The sequence below is a fragment of the Trichechus manatus genome, unplaced genomic scaffold, assembly GCF_000243295.1.
Source record: "Trichechus manatus latirostris isolate Lorelei unplaced genomic scaffold, TriManLat1.0 scaffold00097, whole genome shotgun sequence".
Lineage (NCBI taxonomy): Eukaryota > Metazoa > Chordata > Mammalia > Sirenia > Trichechidae > Trichechus > Trichechus manatus.
In genome coordinates, this window is record NW_004444033.1 from 4,029,931 (window position 1) to 4,043,511 (window position 13,581).

The window sequence follows — 13,581 nt, forward strand, 5'->3', positions numbered from 1 at the left end:
GGAACCTGCCCCCCATGCCTGGCCCCAACCTTTGTCTTCTTCCCAGATACTGAAGAGGTTCTTCAGAGCAGTTTGAAAACCACTGGCCTAAGTTACTCCTGATGTGCTTTCTCATCGCCAAAGATTTTTGAATATGTAAACTGAATCTCCTTGACCCGTTGTTTGGCGTAGGCTTGCTCATTTCCTGCTTTCTCTTTAATACAGGTGCTTATGGAAACTCTGGGTGCTCTGGGGGCACAGTGCCGCTGGGCTGCCTGCAACATCTATTCCACTCTTAATGAAGTGGCTGCTGCTCTAGCAGAAAGTGGTAAGCTCTTTGGCCTGGTCTCTGTCTTTTGGCTAAAGTAACTCTCTGAAAACTCCACTGTTTCAATATAAAATCTTTAAGGAAGGTTGACAGTAAAAGCTATCTTGGAAGAAATGATTCCCTATTTTTGGTGAGTTTGCTCTCTTCTGGGCTTCTCTAGTCAAATGTGATCTAGTTAACTTTGTTGTTGTACAGTTGGCAAATATCTACCTGTGTCTGATATTCCACTATTAGTTAATGCATTGCCTGGGCTCGCTAACATTAGAGCGCCATGGTACACGCCTCACTGTCCGAGGTAATACAGGCTAGAGAAGAAAATGCTGCAGGCATAGCTTTGTGGCCCTGCTGGTTTTCTGGCAGGCTGTTTGCCCTGATTCAGTGTTTGGTGTTTTTGCCTCAACAGTAGAGAGGACTTGACCTGGCAGATTAATATTTGATCAGCGCAAAAAACTTAGAATTCCAAGGACAAGAGAGTAGAGAAACTTGGACTCTGCCAGCGTCTCGCCCTCTCTCTGGCAGCACAGACAGATGAGGGTACGAACGCTTGCGTCAGGGCTCTTGAGGAGGGCCAGGGATGCCCTGTAGTGCGTGCATGTCCTTCTGTTAGCACTCACACGTGTCACCTCTTCATTTACATTCATTTTAAAAATGTTTATTGATGTATGAAATGTGTTTAGAAAATTGAACAGATACTAAATGTACAGCCTGATGAATTGTACACGCACATTTTTTTTTTAACAAATGTTTACTGACCTACTCTAAGAGATATTAGGGCAAATGAGACAATATCTTTGCCCTCAGAATCTGATATTGTGGAGGTAAGACACATAAATAAATAATGACAGTACAAGGACATGTATCATAAATGCCACAGAAGATCATAAATTCATGTTCAGTACACAAACTAGTGGCTTCTAAAAGTTCCGATTCCTTGAGAGATCACTTCCAACCGGCTTATTAATCGGGCTTCATTACAAGTGTGACACTTGAACTGGGCCATGAAGTTCAGGAACATTTTAACAGATGGAGAAGAGTGTAAGGGTGTTCCTGGTGAAGAAGATGGGAGAACTAAGTATAGAAGCTGGGAAAATTAAAGGGAAATGGTGAGAATTCTAGTTTGACTAGGTCAGGAAGTATTTATTTCTGATTTCTTTTTCCTCTTTAGTCATGTTTTGAACACCCATCATATTCTTGTCCCTTTTGACTGTCTCCTTTGGGCTAACAAGAATACAGTGACCACCAGAGACAAAGGAATAGATGAAAGGGCTGAAGGCAGTGCTAATCGGTGAAGAAAGTTAATCCAAGGAGCACAGCAGACTGAGAGAGTTTAGAATTGGGGAAAGCCAGCGTCCTACTGCCAACGTTTGGGACTAGTCCTTTTTTCAGGTCTTAATGGTTTTTCTTTGTTCCTTCTCAGGATTTCCTGTCTTTGCCTGGAAGGGAGAGTCAGAAGATGACTTTTGGTGGTGCATCGATAGATGTGTGAATGTGGAGGGCTGGCAACCAAACATGGTGGGTCAGGTTTCTACTAACACAGTTCCATTGGGTTTTGGAGGTGCGGGGAGGCCGTGGCCTGGGAGAGGGTGTCCCAACCAGAAGGAAGGAAAACAGCCCTTTTTCTATCTGAGCTATCTGAGGTACTTGGGCTTCCAGCAGAACTAGATGCTTATGCTTAGGGTACCCCAAGAGAATTGAACCTCTTTATAGCTTTAAAGTGCCTTAATTGCTGATCTTGGAGGCATTCATATTCATCAGTAACATTAAAATCCTACTCAGGGTTCACACATGTCTGGTTAAAATGTGAGGATAGTGAGTTTCCATCCCATACCACTGCCCCTGCCCTCCAAAAAAAAAAAAACCTAGAGATTCCAAGTTTAAATTTCTTCTCTTTATTCATCTACCACCTTAAAAAATGGCCAGGCAGTTTTGGGTTTTTCACTTTTGCTTTGTTTTTATTTTTGTTTCCGTTTTTTAAAATACTCAGTTCTTTTAAAGCCAATAGCACATTAGATTCCCAAAGAGAGGCAAAAAGCTGCCCAAAGTATGTAGCACTCCTCCTTTGCAAACATTTCTGTATATTAGTAAGAGGAAGAATTAGGGAATCAACTGAAAACGAAACCCTTGAAGCTCTCTTCCAACCGCTGCTTGCTGTTAAAGACTGCAGAGCAGGCCTCACGTGGTACGCAGTGGAGAGAGGCAGCTTCTTCCTGGGTTCTGTGATCCAGGCCTTCATATCCTAAAAGGGGAGGGGAATGGGTGACGGTGGATTTAAGATGAGTCAGCTCATTCTAAACAAGGTTTGACAGTGACAGGAAGGATTGTGACTGACAGACACTAAAGATGATATGCCAAGGGGTTTTTCCTTGGGTGAAAACATTAATTTTACAGTTATGAGCATGAGGAGGACATGGAATTGTACCCAGAGTGCTTTTGCAAATGATGGAGCCAGCACAAACTACTAGGAAGGTAAATGAAGAGAGGAAAACAAGGACCAAAAAAATGTCACCCCAGAAAACAGGACCTGTACTTCTTTGGACCTTGTCAAGATCTGGTACTTTGCTTTGCGTTCTAACCTCAGGAAGATCCCTGGTGACTCGAATTTTCTGCAGTAGCATTACATGGTGAGAATTACGGGCTGCACTTACTCAGTAAATATTAGAGACGGCACCTACCTGCCTCTATTAGGTACCTTCATTAAAATGGAAAAGTGGACAAGAGTTTTCACTTGTTCAGCCTGATTTTGTCTCTGATCTCTTTTATTGCTAGGAATCAGAGCTGCAAAGAAAACTTCATGAGAGATTCCATACACGCAGAAAGGGAGAGGGAAACCAAAAAGAGCTTTTGGTCTCCTTGGGCATCTGTTCTGAGGGTTTCTACTGGGAAAATAGAGCTACTAACTTACAGAGCAAGTGTAAGAGTTTTCATGAGAGGCCAGCCTTGGACCCCTGCTTTCAGGAAGGTTTAGCTGAGCCGGAGAAAACAGATCACACAGCAGGAGCAGAAAAAAGAAAGAGATCAGGTGGTAGACATAAGGTTGGGGATTTTGTGTACCCTGGGGTCCAGGGTGGCATTTTTGGCACTTAAAGTGGAGTTGATAATTGATGGGACTGCAAAATGGATGCATGCCAGCAGAGGGCAACTCAGCTCTGTGGAGACTTCTCAGGATCATGGGTGACAATTTAGAAAGTCCTCCTAAGCGCTTCTATCAGCCAGGGGAAGGGCTGAAGTGCCACAGCCCTGAGTGCCTGAGAGTGTTCCAAGTTGGCCTTTCTTTAGCTCATTTATAATTCAGAAGCTTCCTTCTGATACTGAAGGCTCCAGTGAGTACTGCATTGTGTTTATCTTTAATCCTAACCTGAAATAGTGATGAGCTGCTCAGAGGCATGCTGGCACACCTACATGCTGCAGTTTCCCAGTTATTTTTAATTTGGTTTATACAGTGTGTGAGGTGGAGCCAGGCAGAATCCTACAGTGCTGCCTGACATATTGGGTAGGAGAGTGTCTGTACTTTGGGAGAAGTAAAGAATTAACGAATACAGTTTTATAAACCATTTTTCTGGGAGGGACACTAATTACCTGACCCTTTGTTTAAACTAAGCTTTGACTGAAGATATTTAAAGTCCGGAATTAAAACAATAGAAGTCTGGTAATATCCAGTTTAGGCTTTCTGAATATCTATAGTACATTCACACTCATGGTCTAGACAACCATTTAAGCGTTTATCCAAAAGAAATCCCTCAGTTAGGTTGCTGTGTATTTTGATGTATGTGTCATGTGGGAAGTGTATTTGGCTGTGAGAATTCTAACTGGCCTGTCACCCCTCATTGTCTTTTATTTCAGAATAATGACTGTTTGGTAGATTATTGTGTTCATTCTGGCTTTAAGTTAATATAACCGTAAACGAAATTTGAATGTCCGTCTGTTGGTCATAAGACGTTGAGACACAAGACCCAGAGATGCAGTGAGAGCTTTGAGCCTCCAGCAAAAGGAGTGACTTTATTGATGATTATTATTACAGATCTTGGATGATGGAGGGGACCTTACTCACTGGATTTACAAGAAGTACCCCAATATGTTTAAGAAAATCAAGGGCATAGTAGAGGAGAGCGTTACTGGAGTCCATAGGTAAGATTTGACATGGTCATACCTGGTTTTGTGCATCCTAGACATATATTCTTATAATCACATACCCATAGAACACATGATGTTAAGAATTGAAACCTGCTATGATGAGACCAGATCTGAATCTGCACACTTTTCTTTTTCTTTTAATTAACAACACAGATAAACAGAAGGTCAGGGAGATAACAAGTTCTCATGTTTTCTAGTTGTTGTAATGCAGTGACTGCTTGTCCTTTTTGGACTAATTCGTTTATTCAGTCACTGTATATTGAACATCTGCAACGAGCAGGAACTGCCCTGGATGCTAGGGATTGTAGTGGACCAAACAGACAGAAGCCTGAGTCCTCATAGGGCTCACAGTACATAGACAGCAAGGACTTGGCTTCTGTTTCTCAAATGAGCAAACTGGAATTGTTTCTGTTTACTCTTTTTTTACCCATAAGGCACTAAAAGTATAAAAGTTTCAGAGAAGTAAATTCTAAATAAGTCACTATCACTACTTAAGTATATTGTGATCTTTGAATATACAAAACTATGGGTTATACCATACCTTCAGACTCTTAGAAAGGGATGGACTTTGAATAAAACACGTAGTTGTGATTTTTGGTTGACTCAGTTTGTTCCTTAAAACTTCTTTTTCAGTCTGGATTCCCACAGTTCTTTCATCCACTAACTTAGTAGAAATGTCCTGATTTATCAGATAATGTCTTAAAAGTACCCTAGAAATGTAATTTAAATTAGTCTTGACATAGCATTTTACACTTGAGTTGGAAAAAGAATTTTAATACCTAGTTCTGGCAAGGTGGAGGTAAAACTAATATTCTGCTGTATTGCTGGTACTGTAGTAGTTCTCAACTTAGGGTGGAACCCCTGCTTCAAAGAGGGCATTTGGAAATGGAAATGTGTGGAGGGTTTTTGATGATCACAATTACTAGACAGCGCTATTAGCATTTACTCTTTGGGGCCAGGATTGGTAAATGTTTTATAGTGCTAGACTCATTCTACACAACCAATAATTGCACCATCCTAAATTCCAGTGCTTCCTGGTTGAGAAACACTTTTGACTATAGCTCTGTAAGGCCAAGGACTGTATCTGTCCTTTTCATCGTATTAATCCTGGCACAATGCACATAGTACATTTTCAGTAAATTTTAGTTCAATAAATTAATGAACAGTATTATAAGTTGAATCACATTGTTTGTATGCTTTGGCCCTATAATCCCATTCTTGGACGTGTATCCTAGAAAAAAAAAAGCAAATGACAAACAAAGCTATAGCATGAATCTGTTTGTTGCAGTGTTATATATAATAGCAAAAGAGGGAAGGAGAAAATAATGTACTGGTTCTTCCATAGAAGAAGTTAAAGAAACTGTAATGTCATCTTATTCAGCCATCAAAGTGTATAAATAAGAGTACTATATAGAATCTTCCAAATGGTTATGCATATTTACGTGTGTGTGTATTGAGATTATAGAATTGAAGCTATTCGAAAATTAAAAATTGTTGTGAGTGGTGAGATTATACATGAATTTTTAAATAGTACTTAAAGTTACTCTTTTTATAATTAAAAGAAGGAATCAATCTGATGCAATTTAAAATTTACATGTAAGTCCTTAAATATTAAGGGTGGGTCAGCGATTTTCTCTGCATGCCTTTTGATTAAGATCTTTATTTCTAAGCTGTATACAGGTTCTAGAAAGATAGTCGTTATTTCTCTATATTCACATAACAGGACAAGACTAGTCCTATCTCATGCCTTGTGTGCTCATGCCAAACCAACATATTTCTGTGATTTGATATAAACTGCAGTATCTTACTGTCGTACGTTCTTGGTTTCCCTCATCCTCAGGCTGTACCAGCTGTCCAAGGCAGGGAAGCTATGTGTTCCAGCCATGAATGTCAATGACTCAGTCACCAAACAAAAATTTGACAACCTCTACTGTTGCCGTGAATCAATTCTTGATGGGTATGTTTTGTTATCTTTGGGGTGGACTTGATTGTTGAGTTGGGTCTATCACCACATCACACCTAATATTTTATAACTCAGAGCTACCATCGCAATCACAATTATAGGCAAATCTGTTTCACTCAAGAAATCGGACTTAACTCCTCTCTCTTGGTGGGCAGAGTGCTTACTTTGTGACTCTGTCAGAGCTGCAGGTCAGTAATTAAAGTCCATATAAACAAATACTTTGGTGGTTTGGATAAAGGTTCCTGGTGCTCCTATTCCAGGTCATGTGGCCAGTTCTTGAGCTGCAAGTATTATATAATTCTCTGGCCATCTGGAAATTTGTGGTAGGCAGTCAATTCCAAGAGGCATTTCTGATTTTTCAAATCTGTAAGAACTGCCAATCTGACAAAATCTACTTGGGTATATACCTTATACTGTGTTCTTCCAAAACCCACTTTTTGTTCCCATACTTGTGTCCTGACAGTCCTTCATTTCTTGCTAGAAGGACTCAGTAATTCCCTATAGGAAGCCATTAAGTTTGTTTAGAACATTGCTTTTTGCCAAATGGTTTCCTTCATGTATAGGTTAATGAAAAAGTGAAGAAAAGGCCTATGGGCCACAGTACCAACCAGTCTGGACCCCAGGCATTATACTGAGTGGCAATATCACAGGCTGTGGAGCCAGAAAGACCTAGAGTACTGGCTCTATCATTTATTAACTATAAGACCTTAGACTAATTATTTAACCTCTCTGTGCCTATTTCCTCATCTGTACAGTGTGATAAAGACCTACTTCATAGAGTTGTTATGAGGATTAAATTAAATAAAGCATATGTATCCCGTTGCTCAATGTTAGTTCCCTTGCCTTCTTTGTAGAACCCTGTACAGTAAGCTATAGGGTTGAGTTAGAAGTTAGGGGAAGCTTCTTGCTTTGAAATCTTTTTAACTTGGAAAATGTTGATTGAAGATTCTAACTTTTGTTAACTATTACTGCTTTAGAGTCAATAGTATTATCAGGATTTTGTTGTTAGGTGAGGTCGAGTCGGTTCTGACCCCTAGCAACCCCGTGTACAGTAGAATGAAACACTGCCCGGTCCTGCACTGTCCTCACAATCGTTGCTATGTTTGAGCCCATTGTTGCGGTCACTGTGTCAATCCATCTTGTTGAGGGCCTTCCTTTTTTTTTCTGACCCTCTACCTTACCAAGCACGATGTCCTTCTGCAGGGACGGGTCCCTCCTGATAACTTGTCCAAAGTATGTGAAATGAAGTCTAGCCGTCCTTGCTTCTAAGGAGCATTCTGGCTGTATTTCTTCCAAGACAGATTTGTTAATTCTTCTGGCAGTCCAAGGTATATTCAATATACTTTGCCAACACCATAATTTAAAGGAATCAGTTCTTCATTATCAGGTAGACTGGACATTTAAATGAATTCCCAGTCCATCAGTCTGTCTATGGACTGTCGCTAGTTCTCTCCACATGTAAGTGTTAATGTGATGAATAGCTTTGAGCCTGATAAAATCAATAGTAATCCCCGTATATTTTCATTAAAATATTTACTTATCAACAACTGAATGTCTTTTAGATTTTTCATATCTCTAATCTGTGAGCCTAAAATCTGTGTATTCTAGGTTCAGTAAAAGATGCATAAAGGTGTCTGTGCTAGGTTTATAAAGATGGACAGAGTCCCTCCTAAGCAGAATTTACTCTCCATGTAAGAAAGATTCTTTAATATTAGAGAAGTGTAAAACTGAGAGTAAGACAGAAGCAATGGAACCAGGGGCTAAGGTTAGATTTCAACAATGAAGAAATAGGAAAAGACCAGCTACCTACCAGAAACCTGTTGAGTAGGTAAGGGCTCACTGGTACTGTTAGATGGTGAAAAACTTTCCAATTAATAGACAAACAGATCAGTGGAGCAGAATAGAGAGCCCAGAAATAGACCCACACAAATATAGTCAACTGATCTTTGACAAAGGAGCAAAGGCAATTCAATGAAGAAAGAATAGTCTTTTCAACAAATGATACTGGAACAACTGGACGTCCACATGCAAAATAACTGAATGTAGGCACAGAGCTTACATCTTTCACAAATATTAACTCAAAATGGATTATAGACCTAAATGTAAGATGCAAAACTGTATAACTTACAGAAGATCACATAGGAGAAAAGCTGAATGACCTTGGATTTGGCAATGACTTTTTAGATACACCAAAAGCACAATCCATGAAAGAAAAACTTGATTAAGTTGGACTTCATTAAAAATGAGACTTTCTTTCAAAATGGAAAAAACCCATGAAAACAAAGGAACCCAGTCTAGACTCAAGGGAGGAATGGAGAAGGTTTTTCTGATTTAATGTTTTTCTCCCCTAGACTTAAAAGGACCACAGACATGATGTTCGGTGGAAAGCAAGTGGTGGTCTGTGGCTATGGAGAGGTAAAGTTTAACCTTTCACTTAGGCGATTAAAATGTATTTTGCTGACACATACTAGGATTTTCCCTTTCTATAAGAGTACTTTTATTTACCACTTTAGATGGGAAAACGTAGAGGCCCTCTGGTTAAAGTACAGTCTTTCTTTTTCCCTTTGTATTTTTACCATTTTTCCTTAAGTTGATTTTCTGACTTGTTCCAGTGCCACTTGTGATGTTCTTTTAGCTTGTGTTTTGATTATAAATCGTGAGTGTGGGTGTTCTTGTGCGCACGCATGTGCTAATCAGGGGCCAGGGGTTTGTTTATGAACTGCAGTCATTTGTTTTTCTTCTTTTCCCCAAGCATGAATCTATTCAGCGAAATTCCTTTGGGGGCGGGTGGTGGGTACGCTTTACCAGAAGCTTTGAGAAACTGTTTTCTCGTTGACTTCCCTTCTGCTGTGTGTTTTCTCCCCTCAACAGGTGGGGAAGGGGTGCTGTGCTGCTCTGAAAGCCATGGGCTCCGTTGTGTACGTCACTGAGATTGACCCCATCTGTGCCCTGCAAGCCTGGTAAGCACGCGGGGAGATGCGGTCCTCCTCTACCCTACCACCTAGCATGTCACCCTGGAGCTGCCTCCGGAGAATGCCCTGGGTGGTGCTGCGTCTTGTCCTAGAGGAGCCCAGACCCTGAGAGAGGCTGCCAATAACTGCATGCTCCTGTCTTTCAAAGAGGAAGGAGCTCTGCTCTGAGAGAAGGTAAAATGTAGAATTCCTGTGGCAATAGGAACACAGAGGCCTTGAGCCAGAGAGCAAGTAGCCCCTTACCTTCTCCGTGTGGAATCATGGCCCTTTTGAAGACAATGGTCACAAAAAAATAGGCTGGTGTCAAACGCTTTCAGAGGTGATGCATCAGAAAGAACACTTCAGTGCTATTCCTCCCCAAAATGCCGAAATCTAACCATACGGACACATCCGACAATCCAAACTAAGGGTGAAGTCTGATAAATCTGACTGAAGGGTATATGGGAGTTCTTTGTACTATTCTTACGATTCTTAAGTTTGAAATGACTCCAAGATTAAAAGTTAAAAAAGAGTAGTTCCTGTTAACATGTCTACTCCACTGAGTGCAGAGCTCATTTAGGCTTTTCTGTCTGCACTGCTGCTTTTTTGAGAGGAAGTGCAGCATGTCAGAGAAACCTGGCCGAGCGCTTTAACTTCTCTAAACCTTGTGTTTCTCATCTGTAAAATGTGGGTAATCATACCTACCTCAGAGCTCTGAAAGTTCAGTAAAATCACTATATAATTATTATAAATTGTTATGCATTATGTAGTAATTATATAAAGTGCAGAGCTGTTGTCACATCATAGACGCTCACTAAATGGAGCAATTACTGAAATTGTCTCTTGCCCTTCTCTGCAGGATAAGAAATACCACTGTCTCTGAAAACTGTTGCAGAGTCCCAATATCTGTAGCCTGGATGACACCCCCAATCCATGCCAGATAGAATAAAGTGGCATAAAGATTTGACGATAACCCTTTTGCCCTGTCCTACCACTCCCCACACATCTTAGCCATAAACCCACAGCTTTCCCCAGCAGAGTTGTTGGCTTTTTCTGAGTCAGGGCTCCAACACACACAGGAACTGTCCCCCTTCAAGTACTGTAGGGGTTCATTATAGAAACCTGAACATGCTTAATAGTGTTCAAAGTAAGTACTGATTTAGATACTGTTCAAATTATCGTACAGACATGATCAGTCAGTCACTTTGTATTAGGCACTGTGCTATGTGCTGAGGATGAATAAGATAAGGCCCCAGCTTTTCAAAGCACAGGGGGCAATAACCACTGTGCAGAGTAGTGAGAGCTGTGATGGCAGTAAGCAGCACATGCTTCTGCTGGAACACAGAGGAGAAATATCTAACTGAGGAGCAAGGAGGCCAGGTAGGAAGAGTTGTCAGTGGAGCTCAGTCTTGAAATTTGTGTGTTTTCTTAGTTTGGAAATATATTCTAGGCAGAGAGAATATGTGCGTAGTCACAGAGGAAGGAGAGTGCATGGCATGTTTATGAAGCTGAGCTAGTATTTTAATGTAGCTGGCAGATAGGATAAATTTGGGGGAGTGGTGATATCTGAGGTAGGAATCATAGGAATCATGAAAGGCGTTGCATATATGTCAATATGAGTATTTGGATCTCACCCTAAGAACAGTGGGCAGTCTAACTCAAGTATTTTAAGCAAGGAAGTGGCAAGAACCGAACTGAATGTAGTGGCTAAGTGGTACTTCTAGAAAGTCGATTTGGGTATTTCATGGTAACCCCTGGCTCCCTATTATCAGGAAGAAATAAATTCCAGTAATGCGAAAGAACCTTTTATTTCTGTCCTATATGAACTGAGTAAATGGTTTGGAGTTTTCACTGCTAAGAATAGTTTAGCTGTATCAAGAAATGACAATGTAAGTACCAAAGGGACTTGATAATAACTTTTGAAGTTCTGTGGTAAAAGGCTCCGCAGCTGCCTATTTAGGTTAATTGATTGTGCTTTATTTTTTCAGCATGGATGGGTTTCGACTGGTGAAATTAACTGAGGTCATCCGACAAGTGGACATTGTTATTACCTGTACAGGTATGATTATGACAGATAAAATGGGTAGCACTTGGGAACACTTTCATGCAGCAAGTGCAAAATGACTGGAAATGTTCTCAACAAAACCACACTCTTAGGAGCCGGAGATAGCAGTCCATAAAACCAGTCAATCTTTCACATTCTTCCTACCTCTTCAGAGCATCAACCAAAAATCTACCATTAGGTCATCCCTGTAGGAAAGTTTCTCTCCACTCCTTATAACTATTCTGTATTTCCATCCATCCTCAGCTACCTATGAGATGGGCAGAGATGAGATCCGTTTGCAGAGTTTTATATGGGAAGCCGGATCTTAAATTTGTGCATTTGATATTTTACCTCCAAAAGTGATCGAGCATGTTTCTTCTCTAGTCTCTCTCTGTAACCAAGGCTCCAAAACCAAAAACCCATTGCTGTTGAATTGATTCCAACTCATAGTGACCCTACAGGACAGAGTAGAACTGCCCCATAGAGTTTCCAAGGAGCAGCGACCTTCTGGTTAGCAGCTGAGCTCTTAACCACTGTGCCACTAGGGCTCCTTAATCAAGGTTAAGCTAGAGCAAAATTCTTCATAGTTAGAGAAAGTGGGACAGGAAAAATCTGCCATTTTAACCATTTTTAGGTTTACAATTCAGTGGTATTAATTACATTGACCATGTTGTGCAACCATCACCATTTCTTTTTTTTTTTAAATAGCTTTATTGAGATGTAATTCACACACGGTAAAATTCACCCGTTTAAAGGTAAAGCAGTACAACCATCACCACTATCTAACTCCAGAACATTTTCACCACCCCAAGAGGAAACTCCACTCCATTAGCAGTCACTGCTCATTCAGTCTTCAACCCTCCCCCAGCCCCTGGCAACCACTAATCTGCTTTCTTGTCTCTAGATTTTCCTATTCTGAGCATTTCGATATGTGGTCTTTTGTGACTGGCTTCTTTACTTAGCATATGTTTTCAAGATTCATTTATGTTGTAGCACGAATCAGTACTTCTTACCCTCTTATGACTGAATAATATTCCGCTGTATGGATCTACCACATTTTATTTATCCAGTTATCAGTTGATGGTTATTTGGATTGTTTTCATTTTTCCCTGTTATATATAATGCTGCTTTGAATATTCGTGTACAAGTTTTTATGTGAACATATATTTTCAGTTCTCTTGGTGTCTTAGTCATCTAGTGCTGCTGTAACAGAAATACTACAAGTGGATGGCTTTAACAAAGAGAAGTTTATTCTCTCACAGCCCAGTAGGCTAGTAGTCCGAATTCAGGGCACCAGCTCCAGGGGAAGGCTTTCTCTCTGTCGGCTCTGGAGGAAGGTCGTTGAGATACATCAGTCTTCCTTTGGTCTGGGAGCATCGCAGCGCAGGAACCTCAGGTCCAAAGGACGCGCTCTGTTCCCAGCACTGCTTTCTTGGTGGTATAAGGTCCCGTGTCTCTGCTTGCTTCTGTCTTTTATATCTCAAAAAGAGATTGGTTTAAGACACCGTCTAATCTTGTAGATCTCATCAATATAACTGCCACTAATCCATCTCATTACATCATAGTGGTAGGATTTACAACACGTAGAGAAATCACATCAGATGACAGAATGGTAGACACATACATACTGGGAATCATGACCTAGCCAAGTTGACAGATATTTTGGGGGGACACAATTCAATCCATGACACTTGGGTATATATCGAGGAGTGGAATTGCTGAGTCAAGTGGTAGCACTACTTTTTAAACATTTTGAGGAATTGCTAAACTGTTTTTCAAAGTGACTGCACCACTTTACTATCTCCTAGTAGTGTATGAGGGCTCTGATTTCTCCACATCCTCGCCAACACTTGTTATTGTCTATCTTTTTTGGTTATAGCCATCTTAGTGGGTGTAAAGTGGTATCTCATTGTAGTTTTGATTTGCGTTTCCCTAATGACTAGTGATGTTAAACATTTTTTCATACGCTTATTGGTCAGTCGTATATCTTCTTTGGAGAAATATACATTTCTCCTTTGCCCAGTTTCTAATTGGGTTATTTGTCTTTTTATTATTGAGTTGTAAGAGTTCTTTATATATTCTGCATGCAAGTCCCTTATCAGATGTATGATTTGCCAATATTTTCTCCCATTCTGTAGGTTGTCTTTTCACTTTCTTGGTGGTATCATTTGCAACAGAAAGTATT

General features: G+C 40.4%; 1 protein-coding gene across 2 annotated transcripts in view; it reads left to right on the plus strand.

Annotated features, from left to right (window-relative positions):
* Positions 1-13,581, plus strand: part of AHCYL2 (adenosylhomocysteinase like 2) — a 188,807-nt gene that overhangs the window by 163,781 nt on the left and 11,445 nt on the right. For both annotated transcript variants that reach the window (XM_023737098.1, XM_004382659.2), the window contains exons 5-11: positions 205-307; positions 1,725-1,819; positions 4,326-4,432; positions 6,279-6,395; positions 8,753-8,816; positions 9,273-9,361; positions 11,341-11,411. In XM_023737098.1, coding sequence (XP_023592866.1) covers positions 205-307; positions 1,725-1,819; positions 4,326-4,432; positions 6,279-6,395; positions 8,753-8,816; positions 9,273-9,361; positions 11,341-11,411 — 646 coding nt within the window. The remainder of the gene's footprint in view (positions 1-204; positions 308-1,724; positions 1,820-4,325; positions 4,433-6,278; positions 6,396-8,752; positions 8,817-9,272; positions 9,362-11,340; positions 11,412-13,581) is intronic.